At 65.7% G+C, this 24,575-nt stretch overlaps 1 protein-coding gene across 1 annotated transcript; it reads left to right on the top strand.

Annotated features, from left to right (window-relative positions):
- Positions 1 to 3,672: 3,672 nt before the first annotated feature.
- CCKBR (cholecystokinin B receptor) lies at positions 3,673 to 24,293 on the top strand. Its single transcript, XM_030546757.1, has 8 exons — positions 3,673 to 3,731; positions 7,519 to 7,613; positions 8,484 to 8,597; positions 9,941 to 10,243; positions 18,141 to 18,392; positions 19,117 to 19,366; positions 20,554 to 20,681; positions 22,264 to 24,293. The coding sequence occupies exons 1-8, from the start codon at positions 3,673 to 3,675 to the stop codon at positions 22,782 to 22,784; spliced, it is 1,722 nt and encodes a 573-aa protein (XP_030402617.1). The 3' UTR covers positions 22,785 to 24,293.
- Positions 24,294 to 24,575: the final 282 nt, after the last annotated feature.

The following is a 24,575-nucleotide window of genomic DNA, read 5'->3' as shown; positions in this document are numbered from 1 at the left end:
TCCCCAGGTCACTGGGCAGAGTGACCCCGCTCAGTTCAGTCTTGGGGGGGGGAGAGATGTGATGCAGTTGGGACCGAAGTGGATTGACCTGGGAATGTTGTCTAGTTTTACTGGGGCTCTCTGCATGGGGGAGGGGAGAGCAGGGGGTGACTGTAGGTGAGGGACGGTACCTGAGGGGAGTCGATATCTTTGCCCAGGAAACTGGACAAACGGAGAGGGAGAAGGAGTGGGGAGGGAAGGGAGTCGGCTGGAAGGTTTTTTTCAGTTTTGGGTTGGGTGGGAAGAGGCAGGGGACCCCCACTCTGGGGTCTAAGCTCCTTGCCCCCCAGAGGGACCTGGCTGAGGGGTTGTGAGGAAGTGAGGCTGTTCTTAATGTTCCCTCTGAATACTGTGGGGGGGCCTCAGCTCTGGCCGACCCTCTGTCGCCTGGCAGCTAATGGCCAGGCCCTGCCCCCCTGCAAGGGGATGCTAAAGGTGTGGGGGAATAAAGAGATCAGGTGACCTCCTGGCCAGGGAAAGGAGCTGAGCAGAGAGGAGGGGCTGGAGGGGGTTGTTAGTCTGGAGCTGGCTGGGGACGAGGAGTGAAGTGCAGACGAGGGAGGGGGGTCTGGCTCACTGCCCCCCAGAATGGACCCGGCTGAGGGGTCCGGTTCTCTGTACCTACAAGCTCTGTTTTAAACCCTGTTCCTGTCATCTAATAAACCTCTGTGTTACTGGCTGGCTGAGAGTCACGTCTGACTGCAAAGTGTGGGTGCAGGACCCTCTGGCCCCCTCAGGACCCCGCCTGGGCGGACTCGCTGTGGGAAGCGCACGGAGGGGCAGAGGATGCTGAATGCTCCAAGGAGAGACCCAGGAGGTGAAGCCGTGTGAGCTTCTTGTCCTGCAGACAGTCTGCTCCGAGGGAGAGGAGGCTCCCCAGAGTCCTGCCTGGCTTGGTGGGGAGCAGTTCCAGAGCATCGCCAGGGGACTCCGTGAGAGGGGTCCTGGTTGTACCTACAAGCTCTGTCTTGGGACTGTGATCCTGTCGGCTAATAAACCTTCTGTTCTCCTGGCTGGCTGAGAGTCCCGGTGAATCACAGGAAGTGGAGGGGTGCAGGGCCTGACTCCCCCACACTCCGTAACAGCTGGTGTGTAAGGACTTCCTTGGGGAACTCCCCTCTGCTGAAGATGGTCAGCAGCGCGTCTGCCATGGTGTCTGCCTCAATAGAGGACAGGGCCACCGCCTCGGGGTAGCACTTAGCGAAATCTACCACCACCAGGATGTGTTTCTTCCCTGCCCGGGTCACCCTGCTGAGGGGCCCCACTGCGTCCGTGGTCACCTTCTGGAAAGGTTCCTCTATGATGGGCAAAGGTCTCAGTGGTGCTTTCCCTTTGTCCCGGGCCTTCCCCACCCTCTGGCAGGAGCCACAGGACCTGCAATACCGTCGGACAGCGTCAAAGACCCCAGGCCAGTGAAAGTGCTGCAGCAGCCTTTGCCTGGTGCGCCGGATGCCCTGCTGCCCTGACAGGGGAATATCGTGGGCCAAGTACCACAGTCTGTGGTGGTACCTCTGGGGAACCACCAACTGCCTCCCACCTGTCCAAGGTTCAGTTTGCCCTGAACCAGCCCATTCCTGGTACAGGAATCCCTTGTCCCACAGGAATCGCTCCCGGCAGTCCTCCCCCTGGGACCCTGCCCCGCCGTGGCCTGCCAGGGCCCTCAGTTTCTCCAGGAAGGGATCCACCTGCAGCTCCGTTTGGAATTCAGCGGTTGGGTTTGAGGATACAGCCCTGGCTGGTGGTGCCTCAGTTTCCCCATCCTGGGACAGAGGCGCCAGCCAAGCCCTGTCGAGCCCTACCCTCGGTGCTTCGGGCCCCCTCCTCGGGAGGTCCCTCGACCCTCGCTGGCTCTGGCTCCGGGTAAGGACCAGGGCGCTCTGAGTGCCATCCGGCCAGTTCTCCAAGTCATTACCCATTCGCACCTCGGTAGGCAAGTGATCATGCACCCCGACCTCTTTGGGTCCCTCCTTTGCCCCCCATTTTAGGTGTATCCTCACTACAGGCACCTTGATGGGGGGCCAGAACACTCCCCTCAGGGTCATGTAGGCATCGGGCACTAACTGGTCTGGGTCCACCACCTCGGACCGTGCCAGTGTCACCTCCGCGCCCGTGTCCCAGAACCCCTGGACGCTCCTTCCCCCCAACTCAATGGGGATGATGTAGCGATTGTCCCCCAGGGCCTGTCCCATGCTCACCCGGCGGATGGAGTACGGCCGCTCTGGACCTGGGGCCCCGCCTTCTCCTGCTGGCCTGGCCTGGCGGTCCCCTCCCCCTGGCACAGCCCTCTTGACTGCGGACCCCTGGCCTGACAGTGCCCCCTCTCGGTGGGCTTCCACCCAGTTAGCACCCCTCGGGTTCTGCTTGGCCGCCATTTCCTTCATGTTCAGGCCCTGGGCCACCTTGTGCCCCTTTTGGCCACAGTAATTACATTTCAGGTCCCTCAAGTCCCATGCTGGGGGTCGGCCACCCCAGCATTCCTGGCCACCCCTGAGCTGGGCTTCCTGGAGTCCCCCTTTGAGAGGTCTCTGGGTGACTCCCCTTCTGAGCCCCCGGTGTGGGCCTTCCTCCTGCCCCTGATCTGCTGTCCACAAACTCATCCGCCAGTGACCCCACACTGCGCAGATCCTTGGGCTTCCGGTCCACTAGCCACATCTTAAGGTCTGGAGGGAAGATGTCATCCAGCTGCTCCAATCCCACCAGGTTATACATGTCCTCCGTGGGGGTGGCCCCTGCGCCCTTCCCCCACTTGTGGAGATATTCCCCCAGCAGGTTGGCAACCTCCTTCTAAGTGACACCTGAGTCTTGCGCACACCCCGGAATCGTTTCCTGTTCGCCTCGGGGGTCAGCTCAAACTTCAGCAGCAAAGCCTGTGTGAACAGGTCACAGTCCCCCGTCTCAGCACCATCCATTTGGCTGAACACCTCTATGGCCTTGGGACCCAGCAGGGGGTCAGACAGCAGAGCCTGTCTATGGGGTCAATCTGGTTCACATCACAGACCTTCTCAAAGGCTGCGAGATAGGCATCAATATCCCCCCTTCCTTGAACTGGGGCAGAAGTTTGGTGTCTAGAGTCCCCACACCACTGGCGTCTCGGGGCCCTTCCCCATTTACCCCCCGGCAGGCCCTCTTGGCCCGCCGCTCCTCCAGTTCCAATTCGTGCTTCCGCTGTTCTACACGGTCCTCTCGTTCTCTCTCTGTCCACCAGCCTCCGCTCCTCCAGCGCCAGCTCCTTCGCTTTCAGCTCCAGCTCTTTCGCTTTCAGCTCCAGCTCCAGTTGCCACAGCTCCTCGACGGAGGAACCTGACTGGGGTCTCCCTGTGCTGACTGGGGAGTCGGGTCTGACACCCTCCCGGTCGCTACACAGACTGCCCCCCCCGCTACTCCCCAGCTCACTGGGCACCCCGGGAGCCCCCCGGGGTCTGGAGCCTGGTCCTCAGACTGGTCATTCTCTACAAGCTGAGCAATCAGCCGCCCCTTAGGGAGCCTCCCCACACTCAGCCCCCTCTCCCTGCCCAGACCTGCCAGGTGTCTCTTACGGAGCCGGTTCTAGGCCAGTTCCAGGCTGGTTCTGTTCAATACCCTCGTTCTATCGCTGGCAGCCACTCATTGCGAAGCGCCTGCGCCCGCAGCCACATGTCTACAGGGTGCATCCGCCAACCATCCTCTGCTGCCACGTTGTCACGGACTCACAGGTCAGGTCCACACGTGGCCCCATGCTGTCCATACGGGGTGCCCCTTTCAGTGGGACAGCCCTTCTGGGGGCTCCACTCTCTATTGGGGTCAGACCCCTCCACCTCCTGGAGACGCACCTCTCTGAGCCTTAGCACGTCTGTGTCTCACCATGGGCCCCCTCAGGGAGTCCACGCGCTCTGGGCCCCCGGGGCCTCCTCACTCCTGAAGGGGTTGATGCCCCCCGCCCTGTTCTCTAGCCCAGAGCGACTCTCAGCCAGCGTAAAACAGGAGGGTTTATTGAGAGTTGAACCCAGCACAAGTAACTCTGACCCTCAGGTCTGGCCTCCCTCAGCCCAGCACATCCCAGTCCCCCTGCAGCCAGGGGGGCTCTGCCTGCTCCCCCTCTCCAGCCCCGAGCCCCCCTGCTTCCCAGCTGGGCATCTGATACCCCCGGCCCCAAGCCCCCTCTGTCCATTGGCTTCTCTCCAGGGCGCCTGGGCCCCCTCTCCCCTCTTCTGTCCTCTGGCCCCTCTGGCTGGAACCGGCTGGTCAGGTTACCGGGGTCCTCTCCCCGCAGCCCATTGTCCTTCTACAGGCCAGAACCGGCTGGGTCTCCTGAGCTGGGTCTCCGGGTCCCCAGGTCCCCAGTCGCTGGGGTCTCCATTCTCCAGGCCATCAGCCGGGGTCCCACATTCCCTCTCCGGTCCTGTGTCCCAACAAACTCCCTCTCCCCTTGTCACAGAGTGTGGGGGGAGACAAGGTCCTGCACCCCCCCATTCCTGCGATTCACCAGGACTCTCAGCCAGCCAGTAAAGCAGAAGGTTTATTAGCCGACAGGATCACAGTCCCAGACAGGTCTTGCCAGTACAGACAACAGGACCCCCTCAGTTAGGTCCATCTTGGGGGGCCCCAGGGAGGCCACAGCCCTGTTGGTCGGGGCTCCCCTCTCCATTTCCCAGCCAGCTCCAAACTGAAACTCCCTCCAGCCTCTCACTCAGCCTCCCCCAGCTCTTCCCCCAGTCGTTGTGTCCAGGTTCCCGGGCAGAGGTGTCACCTGGCCTCCAACTCCCTCTGGGGTCTCAGGTTACCTGCTCAGGTCTCCTCCCCTCCCCCAGACAGGCCCCCAAAATCCTCCAACCCCCTCCTGGGTTCTCAGGTTACCTGCTCAGGTCTCCTCCCTTCCCCCAGGCAGGCCCCCAAACTCCCCTCCAACCCCCTCCTGGGTTCTCAGGTTACCTGCTCAGGTCTCCTCCCTTCCCCAGGCAGGCCCCCAAACTCCCCTCCAACTCCCCTCCTGGGTTCTCAGGTTACCTGCTCAGGTCTCCTCCCTTCCCCCAGGCAGGCCCCCAAACTCCCCTCCAACCCCCTCCTGGGTTCTCAGGTTACCTGCTCAGGTCTCCTCCCCTCCCCCAGGCAGGCCCCCAAACTCCCCTCCAACCCCCTCCTGGGTTCTCAGGTTACCTGCTCAGGTCTCCTCCCTTCCCCCAGGCAGGCCCCCAAACTCCCCTCCAACCCCCTCCTGGGTTCTCAGGTTACCTGCTCAGGTCTCCTCCCTTCCCCCAGGCAGGCCCCCAAACTCCCCTCCAACCCCCTCCTGGGTTCTCAGGTTACCTGCTCAGGTCTCCTCCCCTCCCCCAGGCAGGCCCCCAAACTCCCCTCCAACCCCCTCCTGGGTTCTCAGGTTACCTGCTCAGGTCTCCTCCCCTCCCCCAGGCAGGCCCCCAAACTCCCCTCCAACCCCCTCCTGGGTTCTCAGGTTACCTGCTCAGGTCTCCTCCCCTCCCCCAGGCAGGCCCCCAAACTCCCCTCCAACCCCCCTCCTGGGTTCTCAGGTTACCTGCTCAGGTATCCTCCCCTCCCCCAGGCAGGCCCCCAAACTCCCCTCCAACCCCCTCCTGGGTTCTCAGGTTACCTGCTCAGGTCTCCTCCCTTCCCCCAGGCAGGCCCCCAAACTCCCCTCCAACCTCCCTCCTGGGTTCTCAGGTTACCTGCTCAGGTCTCCTCCCTTCCCCCAGGCAGGCCCCCAAACTCCCCTCCAACCCCCTCCTGGGTTCTCAGGTTACCTGCTCAGGTCTCCTCCCCTCCCCCAGGCAGCCAGTCCCAGCACAGCCCCCTGCACCCTTCCCAGGCCAACACTCCCCACTCAGCATTCAAACCACTGGCAAAACAAGAACCCAGCCCCCAACACACTTTGTCACACCTCACACTCCGGCGCCTCCGCCCTGCTCGCTCAGGCCCCGGAGGTGGTGAAACCGAGCAGCTCACCCTAGTGAGAGCGTGTGATGGGGGCCTCCCAGGGACTGAACTGTGCGAGGGCCCAGGCCCGTGGATCTGGGACACACGCGGGGGCAGAACGGGTGGGCAGGGGCTGTCTGGAAGAATCTGAACTGCCCGGGGGGGTGTTGTCACTGGCTCTGGAACACAAACTGGTTCCAAGCGAGCAGGGTTTCGCCGCTTCCCAGCGAGGGGGGACCCAGGGGCGCTGCCGGCACCGGGTGTAACCGCCAGAGCGTAAAAGGTCCTAGTTTGTGTAACCAGGCGGCAGTGCCTGTGTGAGTTTTTCCATCTTTACCCATCCTGGGCACGCAGCCAAAGCAGTGATAAGAGCAGCCAGGGAGCGGAGTGTAAACCCAACCTGAGGGCTGGCCACAGCCGGGGTGGCCGGCGGGCGCTGCTAGGACGCCAGCAATGAAAGCGCTAACTGCGCTGCCATTGCTCTGATTCAGAGTTAACGCCTGCGAGAGGCGGGGCCCATCCCACCCCTGCCCCGCTGTTGTTCCAGGCAGATGCCTCCGTGCCGGTGACTCACGGCTCCCGCTTCCAAGGGCAGTTTTGCAGCCATCAGGGACAAACTGCCTGCCTAGCTCAGGGGTCCCTGTCCCTGTCGCCCCGGCCCTTCCTTGGCCCACTGGTCACTGTCTGTGGGGTGGCACCGGGCGCTCCCGTGGTATCGGCCCATGTGCAGGGGGCCTGCAGGGACCCAGCGCCTGGGGGGCAGCGCATGCAGAGCAGCCGGCTGCGGGGACCTGCCCTGCATGCAGAGGGACCCCCACGCTTTGCTCCCAGAGCTGGCAGCTGCCCCAGGGTCACCGCAGTGGGGAGTGAGGGGGGCAGGAAGAGGGGAGCCCAGCCACTCTAGTGAGGGGGGGTGAACAGGGCCCCATTGGCTGGAGTTACAGGGAGGCTGGGCAGTGTTATCCAGGGGGAGGAGGGAGTTGTACCATGTGATGGGGTCTGTGGGGGACAGTGGGGGGGATGTCCCATGTCACTGGGCTCTCTGGGGGGTCAAACCACATGACCGGGCACTGTGGGGGGTCATACCATTTCATGGGGCTTTGTGGGGGTGTCACGGAGTCACCAGGCAATCTGCAGGATGCTCTGTCCATGGGCTGCAGTAGATCCCACCGTTGCCACCAGGTGTCACGGAGTCCCCAGGCGATGCTCTGGAACTGCTCCCCCAAAGCCAGCCAGGACTTTGGGGAGCCTCCTCTCCCTTGGAGCAGACTGTGTCCAGGGCAAGAAGCTCACATGGCTTCACCTCCTGGGTCTCTCCTTGGAGCATTCAGCATCCTCTGCCCCTCCGTGCGCTTCCCACAGCGAGTCTGCCCAGGCGGGGTCCGGGGGGTGCCAGAGGGTCCTGCCCCCCCACTTCGCAGCCAGCCAGTAACACAGAAGGTTTACTAGTTGACAGGAACACGGCGTAGGGCAGAGCTTGTTAGCACAGAAATCAGTGACTTTCAGCCAAGTCCATCTTGGGGAGTCCTGGGCCTGACGCCCTGAACTCCCCCTCTTCCGGTCCCCCCGCAGGCTGCCAGCCTCCAGCCACCCCACCTCCGACACCCCCTGTTGCTCCTCCTCCTTCTCTGTCTCTCCAGCTGGTCGCACCCCCCGCTGGGTCTCAGGTTAGGCAGCTGCAAACAGCTGGGCAGACTCACCTGCCCCAGGGCCTCAGCAAAATCACACCCCCAATTCCCACCTCTGACGTATTGGTGCAGCACACAGGGAAACTGAGGCACAGCCAGTGTTGTTATAGGACACTAAGACTCACATGTAACATAACAAGACAAATAAAACCCCACTTTGTCACATGGGGGCACTGAGGGGTTATACTACATCACAGATGTCTGGGGGGGCACTGAGGGTCATACCACATAACGGGGCTCCGGGGGAGGCAGCTCTGGGGGGGAGTCATACCACATCACAGGGCTCTGGGGGGGGCAGCTCTGGGGGGGAGTCGTACCACATCACGGGGCTCTGGGGGGGGGGTGCTGGGGGTCGTACCAAGTCATGGGGCTCCAGGGGGGGTTGGGGGCCATACCATGTCACAGGGTTCCTGGGGGGATTACTGGGGGGTTGTACCAAGTCATGCGGATCGGGGGGGTGGGAGGGGTGTACGAAGTCATGGGGCTCTGGGGGGGCACTGGGGAGGTGTACCACGTCATAGGGGTCTGGAGGTACTGCGGGGGGTGTACCACATCATGGGACTCCCAGAGGGTGCTGGGGGGGGTACCACATCACAGGGCTCTGGCGGAGGGGTGTTGGAGGGGTGTACCACGTCAGGGGCTCCAGGGAGGGGCGCTGGGGGCTGTAGCACATCACAGGGCTCTGGGGGGGGCGCTGGGGGCTGTACCACGTCACGGGGCTTGGGGGGGGTGTCTGTGTCCACACCGCAGGCCATGTGGGCAGGCGGCTCTGGGCGCCAGGTGCCCAGACAATGGGCCAGCGGCTGGGGTGAAAACCTGCAGCTGTTCCCGCTCCCCCCGCCCCCCCAGGTAAACAGGATGGAGCTTGGAGCCGCGAGTCAACACGGTCCCGCCCGGCGCACCGCGGGGCCTGTGCCGCCCGCCCGGATAAGCAGGACAAACACAGGATGCCTGCGGGGCCAGGTGCTGCTGGGAGACGGCATCTGCTCCCAGTGACCCTCACCCGCCGTGGGGCAGCTCCCGGCCAGCCCTGCCCCCCAAGAAGCACCCCGGGGCCACCTGCCCCAATGCGACGCCCCACAGCACCGGGGGCTCACCCAGTGCATAGGGCAGGAGATGGGCACCCGGATGCCTGGGTTCTTCTGCTGGCCCCAACTGGCTGGGAGCCCCCTCCCAGGTCCCTGTGGATGTGTCTGGGCCCAGCCCTGGGCCAGGGGTTCCAGCTACCCAAGCCCCAGTGACCCTGTGGGGTAGGGCATAGACCCACCGCAGGCCGATGCCAGGGGCCAGCCAGGGGGTGTTGAATGGACTTGGGGTCCCAGCAAATTTTCCTGGGGGCTGGACCCCTGGGCCCCCCTTCCCCCACCCCGTCCCAGAGACAAGAAATTACAGCCCCACAACCTGGCCACCCCAAGAGCAGCCAGGCCCAGGGCCCATAGGAGTGGGGCCAGGGGGCCATTTGGCCCGCTCCTCAAGCTCCAAGGGGCCTCAGATTTGGACACTTGTTAATTTTTTGACATTTGATAAGTTTCGCAACTTGGTTTCATGGCACCAAAATGTGACACTGGCTCTGAGCTGCACGTTTAGGCAATGAGAGCTGGGATTTGGTAAACTGTTTGAACTGATACAGCTGAGCTCTGGGGCCTGGGGAGACGCAGGGACCCTGTGTGGGGCCCCAGACAGGACCCAGAACTGAAATTCACTAACCCTGGGGCAGCAGGGGAGCTGGTGCTCCAGCCCTGGGCTCTCCCCAGCCCTGCCAGTGCCCCTCACTCCCAACCCGCAGCCCCCTGCCAGCCCAGCCCTGGGTTCCCCCTAGCCCTGCCGGTGCCCCTCACTCCCGACCCGCAGCGCCCGGCTAGCCCAGCCCTGCCCCCAACCCAGCTCTGCCAGTGCCCCCCACTCCCAACCCGCAGCGCCCGGCTAGCCCAGCCCTGGGCTCCCCCCAGCTCTGCCAGTGCCCCCCACTCCCGACCCGCAGCGCCCGGCTAGCCCAGTCCCGGGCTCCCCCCAGCCCTGCCAGTGCCCCTCACTCCCAACCCACAGCCCCCTGCCAGCCCAGCCCTGGGTTCCCCCCAGCCCTGCCAGTGCCCCCCACTCCCGACCCGCAGCCCCCTGCCAGCCCAGCCCTGGGTTCCCACCAGCCCTGCCGGTGCCCCTCACTCCCGACCCGCAGCGCCCGGCTAGCCCAGTCCCGGGCTCCCCCCAGCCCTGCCAGTGCCCCCCACTCCCAACCCGCAGCCCCCTGCCAGCCCAGCCCTGGGCTCCCCCCAGCCCTGCCAGTGCCCCCCACTCCCAACCCGCAGCCCCTCGCCCCTTCGCGCCGGGCCCGGCAGAGGGCGCCGTTCGGTTGCGGCTCCGCGGCCGGCAGCGGCTCCGGGCTCAGTCGGTCCCGGCGCTGGAGCCGAGCGGAGGCGGCGGCGAGTCCGCAGCGGGCGCGGGAGGGCGCCGCGAGGCCCCGGGGATGGGCGCGGCCGGAGCGCTGGACCCGCGGCGCCCGAACGAGACGCTGCAGCGGCTGCTGTGCGGGGGGGGGCCCGGCAACGCCTCGGGCTGGAACCGGAGCCTCTGCGACCTGCTGCGGAGCCCGCCCGGGCCCCCCCCTGCAGGTGAGACTGGCCCCCCCCGCCTTCCCCAGGCCCCCCCGGCACCGACTTCCCCGGGCCCCCCGCACCGAGCCCCCCCCAGGTGAGACCGGCCCCCCCGCCTTCCCCAAGCCCCCCCCCAACGGACCCACCCGCCTTCCCCGGGCCCCCCGCACCGAGCCCCCCCCAGGTGAGACCAGCCCCCCCGCCTTCCCCAGGCCCCCCCCGCCCCGAGCCCCCCCAGGTGAGACCTGCCCCCCCGCCTTCCCCGGGCCCCCCGCACCGAGCCCCCCCCAGGTGAGACCGGCCCCCCCGCCTTCCCCAGGCCCCCCCCCGCACCGAGCCCCCCCGCCTTCCCCAGGCCCCCCACGCACCGCGCCCCGCCGCCTTCCCCGGGCCCCCGCACCGAGCCCCCCCAGGTGAGACCGGCCCCCCCGCCTTCCCCGGGCCCCCCGCACCGAGCCCCCCCCAGGTGAGACCGACCCCCCCGCCTTCCCCAGGCCCCCCCCGCACCGAGCCCCCTCCCACAGGTGAGACCGACCCCCCCCCCGCTCCCTACCCAGGCCCTCCTGCACCGAGCCCCCCCCAGGTGAGACTGGTCGCCTGGCCCTGTTCCCTCCCCGGGTCCCCCCGTCCTGCCCCCTCCCCGGGCCCCCGGCACTAGGCCCCCCTGCGCAGGTGAGACCGGCTCCCCCACCCTGGGGTGCTGCCCCATGTGTCCTATGCCCCGCACTGCCCCCGGCCCCGGGGTTCGGCCTTCGCTCACATGCGGCCGTGGCCGCTGCTGCCGCAGTCAGGATGAGTCCCAGGGGCTCCGTCCTGTGCCCCCTCCACGTCTGGGTCAGGGATCCTCCACTTCTGGGAGTGGCCTGTGGGGCTGGGAATGGGGTGGGGGTCAGGGCAGCTCCAGGTACGTGGAGGACGCACATGGGGCGGCACATGCTAAGGGGCGGCAAAAATGGTGGGGAGGGGGGTTGTTCTGCAAGTGAGAGGCTGCTCCCCCCCCAGCCTGGCTGGTGCCCCTCACTCCTGACCTGCAGCCCCTGCCAGCCCAGTCCTGCCCCCCTGCCCTCAGCCTGGCTAGTGCCCCTCACTCCTGACCTGCAGCCCCTGCCAGCCCAGTCCTGCCCTACCCTGCTCTGCCAGTGCCCCTCACTCTCGACCTGCAGCCCCTGACATCCTGGTCCTCCCCCCCCCCAGCTCTGCCGCTGCCCCTCACTCCTGACCTGCAGCCCCTGCCAGCCCAGTCCTGCCCCCCTGCCCTCAGCCTGGCTAGTGCCCCTCACTCCCAACCCGCAGTCCCTGGCTGGAGTGGAGCTCCCTTGCCTGGGGCTGGGCCCTGGGTCGGTACCGGAGCCGCCATGAGCCACCACCCTCCCCGCTGGCCGGCTGCCCCCCCCCCGGTGTTTGGCGCAGAGGGGCCCGGGGAGCCCCGGGGGGGTCGCTTGTTCACTGGGACCCTGAATCCATTGGCGTCCTGCGGCGCCGATGGGCAGGGGGCAGCACGGCCCGAGCATCTTGACGCTGCACCCACTATCAGTCCCTGCGAGGGCCCTCCCTCCCCCCTGGCTCCTGCTTTCCTGTGGGGCCAGCCCCACGGCCTGTCAGACGGAGCCTCTGGGCTCCAGCCGCCTGTGTCCCCTGCCCGGACCCCAGCGGCCTGTTCCCGCCACTCGCTCGGCAGCTGGCACCAGCTTGGGCGACCTTGGCCTGCCTGGCTCAAAGCCCCCGGCCCCAGCACGGCAAACCGCCAGCACCGGGCCCGCATCCGGCCCAGGCTCCCTCCCAGGCCCCTGTTGCCCCAGGCGTGAGCCCAGTCTGTTCTCGGTGCCTCCCCGAGCCATCCTGGGCCCCTCCCCGAGCCCCCTGCCCGCTCTGGGCAGCTGGTGCCGCTGTGGGGTTCGGCAGGGGAGGGGCGTGCCGGCCGTGGGGGGAGGTAGCGCTGTTACCCCGGGGGCTGGGGCAACGCCGCTCGGGCTGGGGGAGCTGCATCCCCCCTGGCGGCGCCCGAACACTCCTGCCCGCCCCATGCAGCGCCCCCTGGTCCCAGCCGGCCGAGGGTGTCACGGTGTCACCCCGCCGCTCGCCTGCGTCTGGTTCCATCTCGGCACCTGCCAGCAAGTACCCCCCCGACCCAGTCTGCTCCAAGGGAGAGGAGGCTCCCCAAAGTCCTGCCTGGCTTGGTGGGGAGCAGGGCCCAGGGACTGCGTGACAGAGGGGACCCGGTGCCACGCCTGGGGGGGGAAATGGGGAGGGACCTGGCGCCGTGCCTGGGGGGGGGAAATGGGGAGGGACCTGGCGCCGTGCCTGGGGGGGGAAATGGGGAGGGACCTGGCGCCGTGCCTGGGGGGGGAAATGGGGAGGGACCTGGCGGGGGGGCTGGGGTGCAGGGGGAGGGACCCAGCACAGCACTCGGGGGGGCAGGGAGAGGGACCCAGTGCTGGGGCAGGAGGGGGCAGGGGGAAGGATTTGGTGGAGGGGGCAGGGGGAGAGACCCAGTGGTAGGGCTAGGGGGGCAGAGGGAGGGACCCAGCGTGGGGGCGGGAGTGCAGGGGGAGGGACCGAGCACAGGGCTGAGGGGGGCAGGAGGAGGGATCCAGCGCGGCTCCCGGGGGGGCAGGGGGATGAACCCAGCGGTGGGGCCGGGGGGGCAGGAGGAGGGATCTGGCAGGGGGGGCAGGGGGAGGGACCGTGCACAGGGCTGGGGGGGGGGGCAGGGGGAGGGACCCAGTGCGGCTCCCGGGGGGGCAGGGGGAGGGACCCAGCGCGGCTCCCGGGGGGGCAGGGGGATGAACCCAGCGGTGGGGCCGGGGGGGCAGGAGGAGGGATCTGGCAGGGGGAGGGACCGAGCACAGGGCTGGGGGGGCAGGGGGAGGGACCCAGTGCGGCTCCCGGGGGGGCAGGGGGAGGGACCCAGCGCGGCTCCCGGGGGGGCAGGGGGAGGGACCCAGCGGGAGGGCTGGGGTGCAGGGGGAGGGACCCACCACGGCTCCCGGGGGGGGCAGGGGGAGGGACTCAGCGTGGGGCCGCAAGCTCTCACTGCCCAGGGTGTCGGTTGTGTCACACTGGTCCCCACGGGGCGTCGTTCCCAGCCGTCAGCCCTGTGGCTGCCCCGGTGCCAGGGGAGCCTGTGCCCAGTGGGGAGGGTGACCAGCAGGCGCAGGGTGGGGGAGCCATCCTGAGGAAGAGTCAGTGGGGGCCCCTCAGGCATTGTCATGGGCATCCTGGCCCCTGGCATTCCCCTGCCCAAGCCAGGGAGCACCCGGGTGTCACGGAGTCACCGGGCGATGCTCTGGAACTGCTCCCCACAAAGCCAGTCAGGACTTTGGGGAGCCTCCTCTCCCTTGGAGCAGACTTGTTCAGGGCAAGAAGCTCACACGGCTTCACCTCCTGGGTCTCTCCTTGGAGCATTCAGCATCCTCTGCCCCTCCGTGCGCTTCCCACAGCGAGTCCACCCAGACGGGGTCCTGGGGGGGCCAGAGGGTCCTGCACCCCCACTTTGCAGTCAGACGTGACTCTCAGCCAGCCAGTAACACAGAGGGTTATTTGATGACAGGAACAGGGTCTAAAACAGAGCTTGTAGGTACAGAGAACGGGACCCCTCAGCCGGGTCCATTCTGGAGCCCAGCGAGCCAGACAACCCCGTCTGCCCTCACTTCCAGTCCCCAGCCAGCTCCAAAGTGACGCCCCCCGCAGCCCCTCCTCTCTGGCCTTAGTCTCTTTCCTGGGCCAGGAGGTCACCTGATCTCTTTATTCACCTTTAGCATCCCCTTGCCAGGGGGGAAGGGCCCCAGCCATTTGTTACCACGATACAGAGTGTCGGCCATTTATGCACACTGGAGACTTAAGAAATGCATAGGGGAAACTGAGGCACCCACACAGTATTCAGAGGAAACATTAAGAACAGTCCCACTTTGTCACACCGGGCGTCCTGGCCCCCGGCGTTCCCCTGCCCGAGCCGGGCAGTGTCATGGAGTATGGGGGAGTCAGGGCCCTGCACCCCCAGCTTCCTGCAGTTCATCGGGACTCTCAGTCACTAGTAACACAGAAGGTTTATTAGCCGACAGGATCACAGTCCCAGGCAGGTCTTGCAGGGACAGACAACAGGACCCCCCCGTTAGGTCCTTTTTGGGGTTCCAGGGGCACCACAGTCCCTTTGGGGGGTCAGAGCCCCGTCTGCGCCTCCCTCCATTCCCCAGCCACCTCCCAAAAACTCCCTCTCTCCCCCCAGCGTCTCCTCCCGCAGCCTTTGTCCAGTGTCACCTGGCCTCCAACCCCTTCCTGGGTTCTCCCTGCTCAGGTCTCCTCCCTCCAGCCAGTCTCCCATCCCCCCATGCAGATCATCCTCCCAGGCCGACCCCCCCGACCCCCCCTCAGCATTCACAGGCCACAGAACAGTCCCAGTTGGTCACATCTCTCCCCCCTTCTAGACCAAACAGAGCGGGGTCACTTCAGCCAGTGACCTGGGGAAGTTCGAACCCACCCACGTTCCCAGAGACGCCCCAACATCCCTCCCATTCCTGGGTGGGAGTTACCCCAGGCCCTTCCAGTTTCACACCCCCCTTTAGGGCGGGGGGGGGGCTCGGTGGCACTCGTAGTTCGCATGTGGGAAGGTTTATGGGGCCCGTGCCCTTTCCCCACCCCAGTACCCCTGGGTTTCAAGCTGGGCTGGGGTCTTCTGCCCGTGTTCCAGTCTGGGGGGCTGTGATTCGGGCTCTTTTTGTTCAGAGCCCCCATTTTGACCTTAGCCCCCCTCTGGAAAGGCCCCCCTGTGTTGGCAAGGCTCCTAAAGCCATTTTCCCCTTGTCCTGGGCCTTCCCCACCCTCTGGCAGGGGTCACAGGATTGGCAGTACAGCCGGACATGGGTAAAGACCCCAGGCCAGTAAAAGTTCTGTAGCAGCCTCTGCTGGGGACGCCGGATTCCCTGGTGCCCTGCGAGAGGGATGTCATGGGCCAGGTACAGCAGCTTGTGGCGAAACTTCTGGGGAACCACCAGCTGCCTCCTGATCCCCCATGACTCTACTTCCCCTGGGGGAGCCCATTCTCGGTACAGGAACCCCTTCTCCCACAGGAACCTCTCCTTGCAACCTCTCCTCATGGTCTGTACCGCACTGAGGTCAGCCCGGTCCCTGTGCTTCCGCAAGGAGGGATCTTTCTGCAACTCGGCCTGGAACTCAGCAGCTGGGACAGGGATGGGGACCTGCTCTCTCTCGTCAGCTGGGTCTGAAGCTGCAGCCTCCCTGAGCCGTGTCCCTGGGCGTTCCCTCCCCCCTGGGTTAGGGTCCTGCGCCTCGAGCAAGGTACCTTCCCCGTTGTCAGGGCGGAGTGCCCCTCGCCGGCTCTGACTGCGGGTCATGGCCAGGGCACCCCAGGCGTTGCTTGGCCAGTCCTCCAGGTCCCCCACCATCAACACCTCAGTGGGCAAATGCAGGTGCACCCCCACGCCCTTGGGGCTCTTCTTCGCTCCCCACTTCAGGTGTACCCTCTCCACGGGCACCTTGATGGGTGTGGGCAGGACCCCATTCAGGGTCAGGTAGGTGTTGGGCATCACCTGATCTGAGGCCACCACCTCGGGCCGGGCCAGCGTCACCTCAGCACCCGTGTCCCAGTACCCAGTGACCTTCCTCCCATCTACCTCCAGGGGAACAAGGCACTCTCTTCGGAGGGGCAGCCCCGCACCCACCCTGTAAACCAAAACCCAGAGCCTGGAGCATCCAGCCCTGCAGAAAAGCTGGCCTGGGGCCCTCCTTAGCAGGTGGTACGCTGCCAGCCCCCCTTGCCTGGGAACGCTGCCTCTCATCCAGCTGGGTCTTTACCCAGTCAACCCTCTTTGGGTTGGGTCTGCTCAGTCTGTCCCTGAGCTTGGGGCACTGGGACCATATGTGGCCTCTTTGGTCACAGTGATAGCAGCCCATGTCCCATGGGTCCCCTCGAGCAGGGTTCTTCATGCTTCCCCTTTGGGAGGTCCCCAGGTCACTCTTTCTGCGTCGTGGTGGCCCTGCTCCTTTGGGATTCCTCCCTGTCATCCGCTGTCTGACTGTCCACAAATTGGTCGGCCAGCTGGCCTGCGTGCTGCGGGTTCTCTGGCTTCTGGTCCATCAACCACAGCCTCAGGTCGGATGGGCACTGCTCGTACAGGTGCTCCAGTATGAATAGGTCAAGCAGGTCCTCTTTAGTTTGGGCCCCAGCTGTCCACTTGCGGGCATACCCCTGCGCCCGGTTGACCAGTTGTAGGTATGTGACCTCACGGGTTTTACGCTGACTCCGGAACCTCTCCCGGTACATCTCAGGAGTCAGCCCAAACTCGCGGAGCAGGGCCTGTTTGAACAGTTCGTAGACCCCTGCCTCCGCCCCTTTCAGTCAGCTGTACACCTCCACGGCTGTGGAGTCCAGTAAGGGGGTGAGAAATGAGATCCTGTCTGCAGGGTCAACCCTGTGCAGCTCGCAGGCATTCTCAAAGGCCGTCAGCAAGGTGTCTATGTCCTCCCCCTCCTTACGCCGGGCCAGGAAGCCCTTATCAAAACTCTTTGTAGGCTTGGGTCCCCCTCACTCCCCGCAGCCGGGGCCCCGCTGCTCCTCAGCCGGGCCAGCTCCAGCTCATGCTTATGCTGGTTCTCCTCATGCGGACGCTGTTTTTCTCGTTCTTCCTGCTTCAGTTCTTGCCTCCTTAACTCGAGCTCTTCCCATCTCAGCTCCCTGTCATATTCCAGCCGCATCTGTTCCAGGGACAGGGATCTCCGCCGGGACGATCCTCTGCTGGCCGCCGGTGCCCTCACTATTCGCTGGGCTTCCCGCAGCCACTCCCCTAGGTATAGGTGGGCAGGGTCTCGGGGTGTCCTCGGCAGCAGTCTGGCACCTCCCAGCCATGTCAGGCTGCCGGGGTCCACCAGGCAGCTTCCCTCAGGGACAGGGCTCGGTTCACCCAAGCGATCCTTCTCCTCCAGCTGGGCAATTAGCTGTTCTTTGGTGGACCTCCCAATGCGCAGCCCCCCCTGCCTGCACAGCTCCACCAGGTCACGTTTAGCTTACATCTCCCTGCTGGCCACTCGCCGGCCTGTGCTCTCAGCTTTCCACCGTTACAGGGAGACCCCTCGTGCACCAGCCTTTCCTCAGGTCACCTCTCTCTGCCAGGGTCGAGCTGCAGACTCCTCCGCCCCGGGCCCGCTCACTGTGATCCCCCGGGGGACCCTGTCACTGCAACAGTCCTTCTAGCCGGTCACACGCTCCCAGGGGTTAATCGTCCTCTGAGCCCATCTCTCTGACTCTTCAGCACGCCTGGTCCCTGCTCCCCAGTCACTTACTGCAGGAAGCACTGTCCCCAGGGTGCAGTAGATCCCACCGCTACCACCAGTTGTCATGGAGTGTGCGGGAGTCAGAGACCTGTACCCCCAACTTCTTGCAGTTCACCAGGACTCTCAGCCAGCCAGTAAAGCAGAAGGTTTATTTAGACAACAGGATCACAGTCCAAAACAGGTCTTGCCGGTACAGACAACAGGATCCGCCCTCCCCCCGTTAGCTCCTTTTTGGGGTTCCAGGGGCACCACAGCCCCTTTGGGGGGTCAGAGCCCCATCTGCACCTCCCTCCATTCCCCAGCCACCTCCCAAAAACTCCCTCTCTCCCCCCCAGCGTCTCCTCCCCCAGCCTTCGTCCAGTGTCACCTGGCCTCCAACCCCTTCCTGGGTTCTCCGGTTACCTGCTCAGGTCTCCTCCCTCCAGCCAGTCTCCCATCCCCCCATGCAGATCATCCTCCCAGGCCGACCCCCCCGCCCCCCACTCAGCATTCACAGGCCACAGTCAGAACAGTCCCAGTTCGTCACAGGGAGGGCCCAGGCGTCCCGGCCCCCGGCATTCCCCCACCCGAGCCGGGGTAGGTCCAGGCGTCCCGGCCCCCGGCATTACCCTGCTCTCCGTCTCTGCAGACCTGGAGTTCACGGTGCGGGTCCTGCTCTATGCGCTGATCTTCCTGCTCAGCGTCTTCGGGAACTCGCTGATCATCTTGGTGCTGGTGCTGAATCGCCGCCTGCGCACGGTTACCAACTCCTTCCTGCTCTCGCTGGCGCTGAGCGACCTGCTGCTGGCGCTGTGCTGCATGCCCTTCACCCTCGTGCCCAGCCTCATGGGCACCTTCATCTTCGGCCCCTCTGTCTGCAAGCTCGTGGCCTATCTCATGAGTGAGTGCAGGCAGGGCTGGGAGCTTCCAACCTGGCAGGTCCAGGGGTGAAGCTGAAGATCTGGGGGTGCCATGGATCTGAGGGGGCCAGGGTACTGGGTGGGGATCTGGGGTTGCCATGGATCTGTGGGGGGCTGGGCAGGGCTGGGGACCTGGGGGGAAGGGATCTGGGTGCTAGGGGCTGGATGGAGATGGGGGCTGGGCAGGGCTGGGGACCTGGGGGGCCAGGGATCTGGGTGCCGGGGGCTGGGCATGGCTGGGGACCTGGGGGGGGAAGGGATCTGGGTGCTAGGGGCTGGATGGAGATGGGGGCTGGGCAGGGCTGGGGACCTGGGGGGCCAGGGATCTGGGTGCTAGGGGCTGGATGGAGATGGGGGCTGGGCAGGGCTGGAGACCTGGGGGGCCAGGGATCTGGGTGCCGGGGGCTGGGCAGGGCTGGGGACCTGGGGGGCCAGGGATCTGGGGGCTGGGCAGGGTCCTGGGGGCCAGGGGCTGGATGCGGCCTGGGATCTCTACGCACCAGAGTCATGCCTGGGGGGGGGGTGGCCAGAGAGCTCCTGAGCAGAGCTGCCAGCCCCTCCTGGCGCTGAGGAGGGGGGGTCAGGCCACGCTCGATCTCCCTGCCTCTGGGAGTGGCACTGGGTGCTGGGTTTATCTGCACCCTGTGCTGAGCAGTGCCAGGCACGGGCCGGGGAGGGGTGCTCATGCGGTGTGTGCCCCCCCAGGCATCTCCGTCAGCGTCTCCACCTTCAGCCTGGTGGCGATCGCCATCGAGCGGTACAGCGCCATCTGCAACCCGCTGCAGTCCCGCGTGTGGCAGACCCGCTCCCACGCCTACCGGGTCATCGCCAGCACCTGGCTGCTGTCCCTGCTGCTTATGCTGCCCTACGCCATCTTCAGCACCACCGTGCCCACCCGGCCCGGCCTCACCCAGTGCCAGCACCGCTGGCCGAGCCAGCCCTTCAAACAGGCCTGGTGAGTCGTGCCCCCTGTGCCCCCCAGTGCCCACCCGGCCCGGCCTCACCCAGTGCCAGCACCGCTGGCCGAGCCAGCCCTTCACAGGCCTGGTGAGTCGCGCCCCCTGTGCCCCCCCGGCCCGGCCTCACCCAGTGCCAGCACCGCTGGCCGAGCCAGCCCTTCAAACAGGCCTGGTGCTCTCGAGGACCCTCCTGCACCCCTTATGACGCAGTAGGGACTGTGCATGGGTGAAGGGAAGGCAGGGGAGGACTTTAGGTGAGGAACAGGACCTGAGCCTGTAACCTGAGCCAGGCAGGGGGGAGAGGGGTCAGCACCTTTGCCCGGGAAGCTGGACAGAGGAAGGGAGCCTGCTGGAGAGGGTTGGGTCAGTTTCGGTTTGGGGCGGGGTGGTTGGAATTCAGGGAATCCCAAGCTGGGATCTAAGCTCCCTGCCCCCCAGAAGGACGCGATTGAGGGGTCCTGGCTGTGCCTCCAAGCTCTGCTGTAACCTGCATTCCTGTTGTCCAATAAACCTTCTGTTTTACTGGCTGGCTGAGAGTCACTGTGGATCCCAGGAAGAGGGGTGCAGGGCCGGACTCCCCCACACTCCATGACAACTGGGGGTTCAGGGAGCTTAGACCCCAGCTTGGGATTCCCTGCACTGCACCCCCCAGCCCCAAATCGAAACTGACCCAACCCTCTCCAGCAGGCTCCCTTCCTTTGTCCAGCTTCCCAGCAAAGGTGTTGACTCCCCCTACCCACCTGCCTGGCTCAGGTTACAGGCCTAGATCCTGTCCCTCCCCTGAAGTCATCCCCCGCTCTCCCTTCCCCCGCACAGACAGTCCCAACTGCATCACACCCCCATGCGCCCCCCAGCGCCCGCCCGGCCTCGCCCAGTGCCAGCACCGCTGGCCCAGCCAACCCTTCAAACTGGCCTGCTAAGTCGCCCACACTGAGTCATGGCCCCCCCACCCCGCTGAGCCCCCAGCGCCTGCCTCCCCCCGCACTGGGACCCGGGCTGGGCTCTGGCCCAGCGGACGCGCTGCCTGGGGTGGTGCCGGGAGCCAAGCCCCCGCTGGGATGGGGCAGCCGGCGTGGGTGGCCTGGCCCAGCTGACTGGGGGGTGTCCATGCCCTGGGAGTGGGGGCCTCAAGCTGGCAGCCGGGCTGAGGAGCTCCCATGAGACAAGCTGTCCCCCACCCCAGGTACATCCTGCTGCTTCTCATCCTCTTCTTCATCCCCGGCATGGTGATGGCCGTGGCCTATGGACTCATCTCCCGTGAGCTCTACCGTGGCATCCGCTTCGAGATGGACGTCAAGAGAGAAGCCACCGGTGAGTGAGAGGCTGAGACGCCCCCCTTCCAGGGTCCCCCTGTCCCACACCCAACCCCCAGGATCCACCCATCTACCCCGGTGTCGCCCTTCCACACACCCTGTCACGGAGTCACCGGGCGATGCTCTGGAACTGCTCCCCCAAAGCCAGGCTGGACTCTGGGGAGCCTCCTCTCCCTCGGAGCAGACTGTGTCCAGGGCAAGAAGCTCCCACGGCTTCACCTCCTGGCTCTCTCCTTGGAGCATTCAGCATCCTCTGCCCCTCCGTGCGCTTCCCACAGCGGGTCCGCCCAGGCGGGGTCCTGGGGAAGCCACCGGGTTCTGCACCCCCACTTCGCAATCAGACGTGACTCTCAGCCAGCCAGTAACACAGAAGGTTTTACTAGTTGACAGGAACACGGCGTAGGGCAGAGCTTGTTAGCACAGAAATCAGTGACTTTCAGCCAAGTCCATCTTGGGGAGTCCTGGGCCTGACGCCCTGAACTCCCCCTCTTCCGGTCCCCCCGCAGGCTGCCAGCCTCCAGCCACCCCACCTCCGACACCCCCTGTTGCTCTTCCTCCTTCTCTGTGTCTCCAGCTGGTCGCACCCCCCGCTGGGTCTCAGGTTAGGCAGCTGCAAACAGCTGGGCAGCCTCACCTGCCCCAGGGCCTCAGCAAAATCACATCCCCAATTCCCACCTCTGACGTATTGGTGCAGCACACAGGGAAACTGAGGCACAGCCAGTATTAGTATAGGACATGTGATGAAGTTCCTTCTCTACTTTGGTGGGTCCTGCACTTATTTGGCAGATTTGCTCACCTCAGTGATCTTCCCCCCAGTCTGGATCAACTTCTCCTGTGTCTGATCAGGAGTTGGGAGGCTTGGGGGGAACCCAGGCCCGCCCTCTACTCCGGGTTCCAGCCCAGGGCCCTGTGGATTGCAGCTGTCTATAGTGCCTCCTGTAACAGCTGCATGACAGCTACACCTCCCTGGGCTACTTCCCCATGGCCTCCTCCAAACACCTTCTTATCCTCACCACAGGACCTTCCTCCTGGTGTCTGATAACGCTTGTACTCCTTAGTCCTCCAGCAGTACAGCCTCTCACTCTCAGCTCCTTGTGCCTCTTGCTCCCTGCTCCTCACATGCACTTCCTCTCCTCTGGCTCCCCCCGGCCTGACTGGAGTGAGCTACTTTTTAAACCCAGGTGCCCTGATTAGCCTGCCTTGATTGGCTGCAGGTGATCTAATCAGCCTGGCTGCCTGAATTGGTTCTAGCAGGTTCCTGATTACTCCAGTGCAGCCCCTGCTCTGGGCACTCAGGGAACAGAAAACTGCTCCGCCAGTGACCAGGATATTTGCCCTCTGCCAGACTCCTGTCCCCCACTGGCCTGGGTCTGTCACAGACACTAAGACTCACATGTAACATAACAAGATAGATAAAACCCCACTTTGTCTCACCGTCCACCCCCAGGGTCCTTCATTCACACCCGCCAACCCCCCCATCCACTTCCCAGGCCCCCACTATCACCACTTGGAGTCCTCTCAGGCCTGTCCGCAGACACGGGGGGGGAATGGGCCGACCCCTCGCTCTGTTCTCTCCCCAGGTCTCCAGCACGGCAGCACGGAGCCCCTGGCACCAGGGATGGAGGACGACGGCTGCTACGTGCAGCTGGCCAGGCCAGGGGGGGCGCTGGAGCTGAGCTTGCTGGGCCGGGTGGGCACGGGGCAGCAGGACCGCGCCCGCGTTAACAGCTCGCAGGCCATGCTGCTGGCCAAGAAGCGGGTGATCCGCATGTTGATCGTCATCGTGGTGATGTTCTTCCTCTGCTGGCTGCCCATCTTCTCCGCCAACACCTGGCGTGCCTTTGCCGCGGCCTCGGCCCAGCGGGCGCTCTCGGGCGCCCCCATCTCCTTCATCCACCTGCTGTCCTACACCTCGGCCTGCACCAACCCGCTCATCTACTGCTTCATGAACCGGCGCTTCCGCTCCGCCTTCGCCGCCACCTTCGCCTGCTGCCGCCCCCGGCGCCCCCGCCTCCCCCCGCCCGATGACGACATGCCTGCCACTGGCGCCTCCCTCTCCAAGATCAGCTACACCACCGTCAGCAGCCTGGGGCCCACCTAGCACCCCCCGTCAGCAGCCTAGTGCCCCCCCATCAGCAGCCAGGGGTCCCCCTGGCGCCCACCCGTCAGCAGCCTTGCCCCTCCAGAACCCCCCAATCAGCAGTCAGGTGTCCCCCCATCATGAGCCTGGGGCCCCCCTAGCGCCCCCTTGTAAGCAGCCAGGGGACCCCCCCGGGACTCCCCTTGTCATCAGCCGGGGCCCCCCTAGCAACACCCTGTCAGCAGCCTAGTGCTCCCCGTCAGCAGCCTGGCACCCCCCTAGTGCCCCCCCCATCAGCAGTCAGGGGCCCCCTGGATGCCCCCCTGTCAGCAGCCTTGCCCTCCCTGGTGCCACCCCGTCGGCAGCCTGGCGCCCCCCTAGCATCCCCCCATCAGCAGCCAGGGGTCCCTCTGGCGCCCACCCGTCAGCAGCCTTGCCCCCCCGTCATGAGCCTGGGGCCCCCCTAGCGCCCCCTTGTAAGCAGCCAGTGGATCCCCCCGGGACTCCCCATGTCATCAGCCAGGGCCTGCCTAGCGCCACCCTGTCAGCAGCCTAGTGCCCCCCCGTCAGCAGCCTTGCCCCCCATCAGCAGCCTGGGGCTCCCCTAGCATCCCCCGTCAGCAGCCTGGTGCCTCCCTGATGCCCCTCCATCAGCAGCCTGGGGCCACTTTGAGTCCCCTCTGCCCAACCATCAGCCCCTGTCCCCCCAGGGCTGCATTGCCCCATGGACTCCTAAAGTCTGGGGCCTGGGCTCCCTGGTGCTGGAAGTGGGGCCCAGGGGCTGGGAAATGGGGGGTGCTCTGCCACGGCTGAGGACTGGGCTGGGCTCGGGCGCCAGCCCTCCCGGTTTGGCTGGAAGTCTCCGGGAATCAGGCTCCATCTCCACGTGCCGTGCCTGGGGCAGGGTCTCGGGGGGTGATGCGGGAGCTGTGCCCGGGGTGGGGTCTCGGGGGGTGACGCGGGAGCTGTGCCCAGGGTGGGGTTTCGGGGGGTGATGGGGGAGCCATGCCTGGGATGGGGTCTCTGGAGGGTGAAGGGGGAGCCTTGCCCAGGGCTGGGTCTCTGGGTAATGGGGGAGCCATGCCCGGGGCGGGGTCTCTGGGGTAACAGGGGAGCTGTGCACGGGGCGGGATCTCAGGGGGTGACAGGGGAGCTGTGCCTGGGGCGGGGTCTCAGGGGTTAACGGGGGAGCCTGTTGCTGATCAGGGGGGCAGAGACTGCCGACCAGCCAGGCTGGATATTCCCTGCCGGAGTCAGTGGGGGACAGTGCAGGTCAGGCTCCTGGACCCCCAGTGTCCCTGTGCCCAGCTGCTGGCAGCACCTGGCATTGGCCACCTGGGCTCAGAGCTGGTGCCCCCCTTTCCCCTCCCCCACCCAATGCCCCAATGGCTGCATCAGTGACCTGGTCCAGCCAGTGCCCCCCACATGCTCCAGGGTCATGTCAGCAGAGCCCAGCCCGTGCCCCCCATGTTTCTGTGCTGCTGCTAGGCCCCAAATGGGGCCCGTGGATAATAAACACCTTGGAACGGCTCTGGTTCTGCTTCCTCCCGCGGAACCCCTGGAACCCTGCAGTGACCCCCAACCCCCCACAGCCTGGTCCCCTAGGGACCCCCCAACCCACTCCACAGCCTGGAGCTACCCCCCATATGGCACAGTCTGGTCGGAGGAGGGCTTGTGCCCGGCTGGGGCTGTGCAGCCCCCACCATAGGCCACGCCTGGCAGAGGGTCCTGCCTGAGGCCAGCATCTTCCAGAGGGGCCAGGCCCCACTCCCCCAGCAAGTCCCCCTGGGGCCCCACCCCTGCAGCCTGTTC

Source organism: Gopherus evgoodei, unplaced genomic scaffold (assembly GCF_007399415.2).
Source record: "Gopherus evgoodei ecotype Sinaloan lineage unplaced genomic scaffold, rGopEvg1_v1.p scaffold_49_arrow_ctg1, whole genome shotgun sequence".
Taxonomy (NCBI): domain Eukaryota; kingdom Metazoa; phylum Chordata; order Testudines; family Testudinidae; genus Gopherus; species Gopherus evgoodei.
Note: the sequence above shows the minus strand (reverse complement) of the source record. Positions and strands in the feature narration are given on the sequence as shown.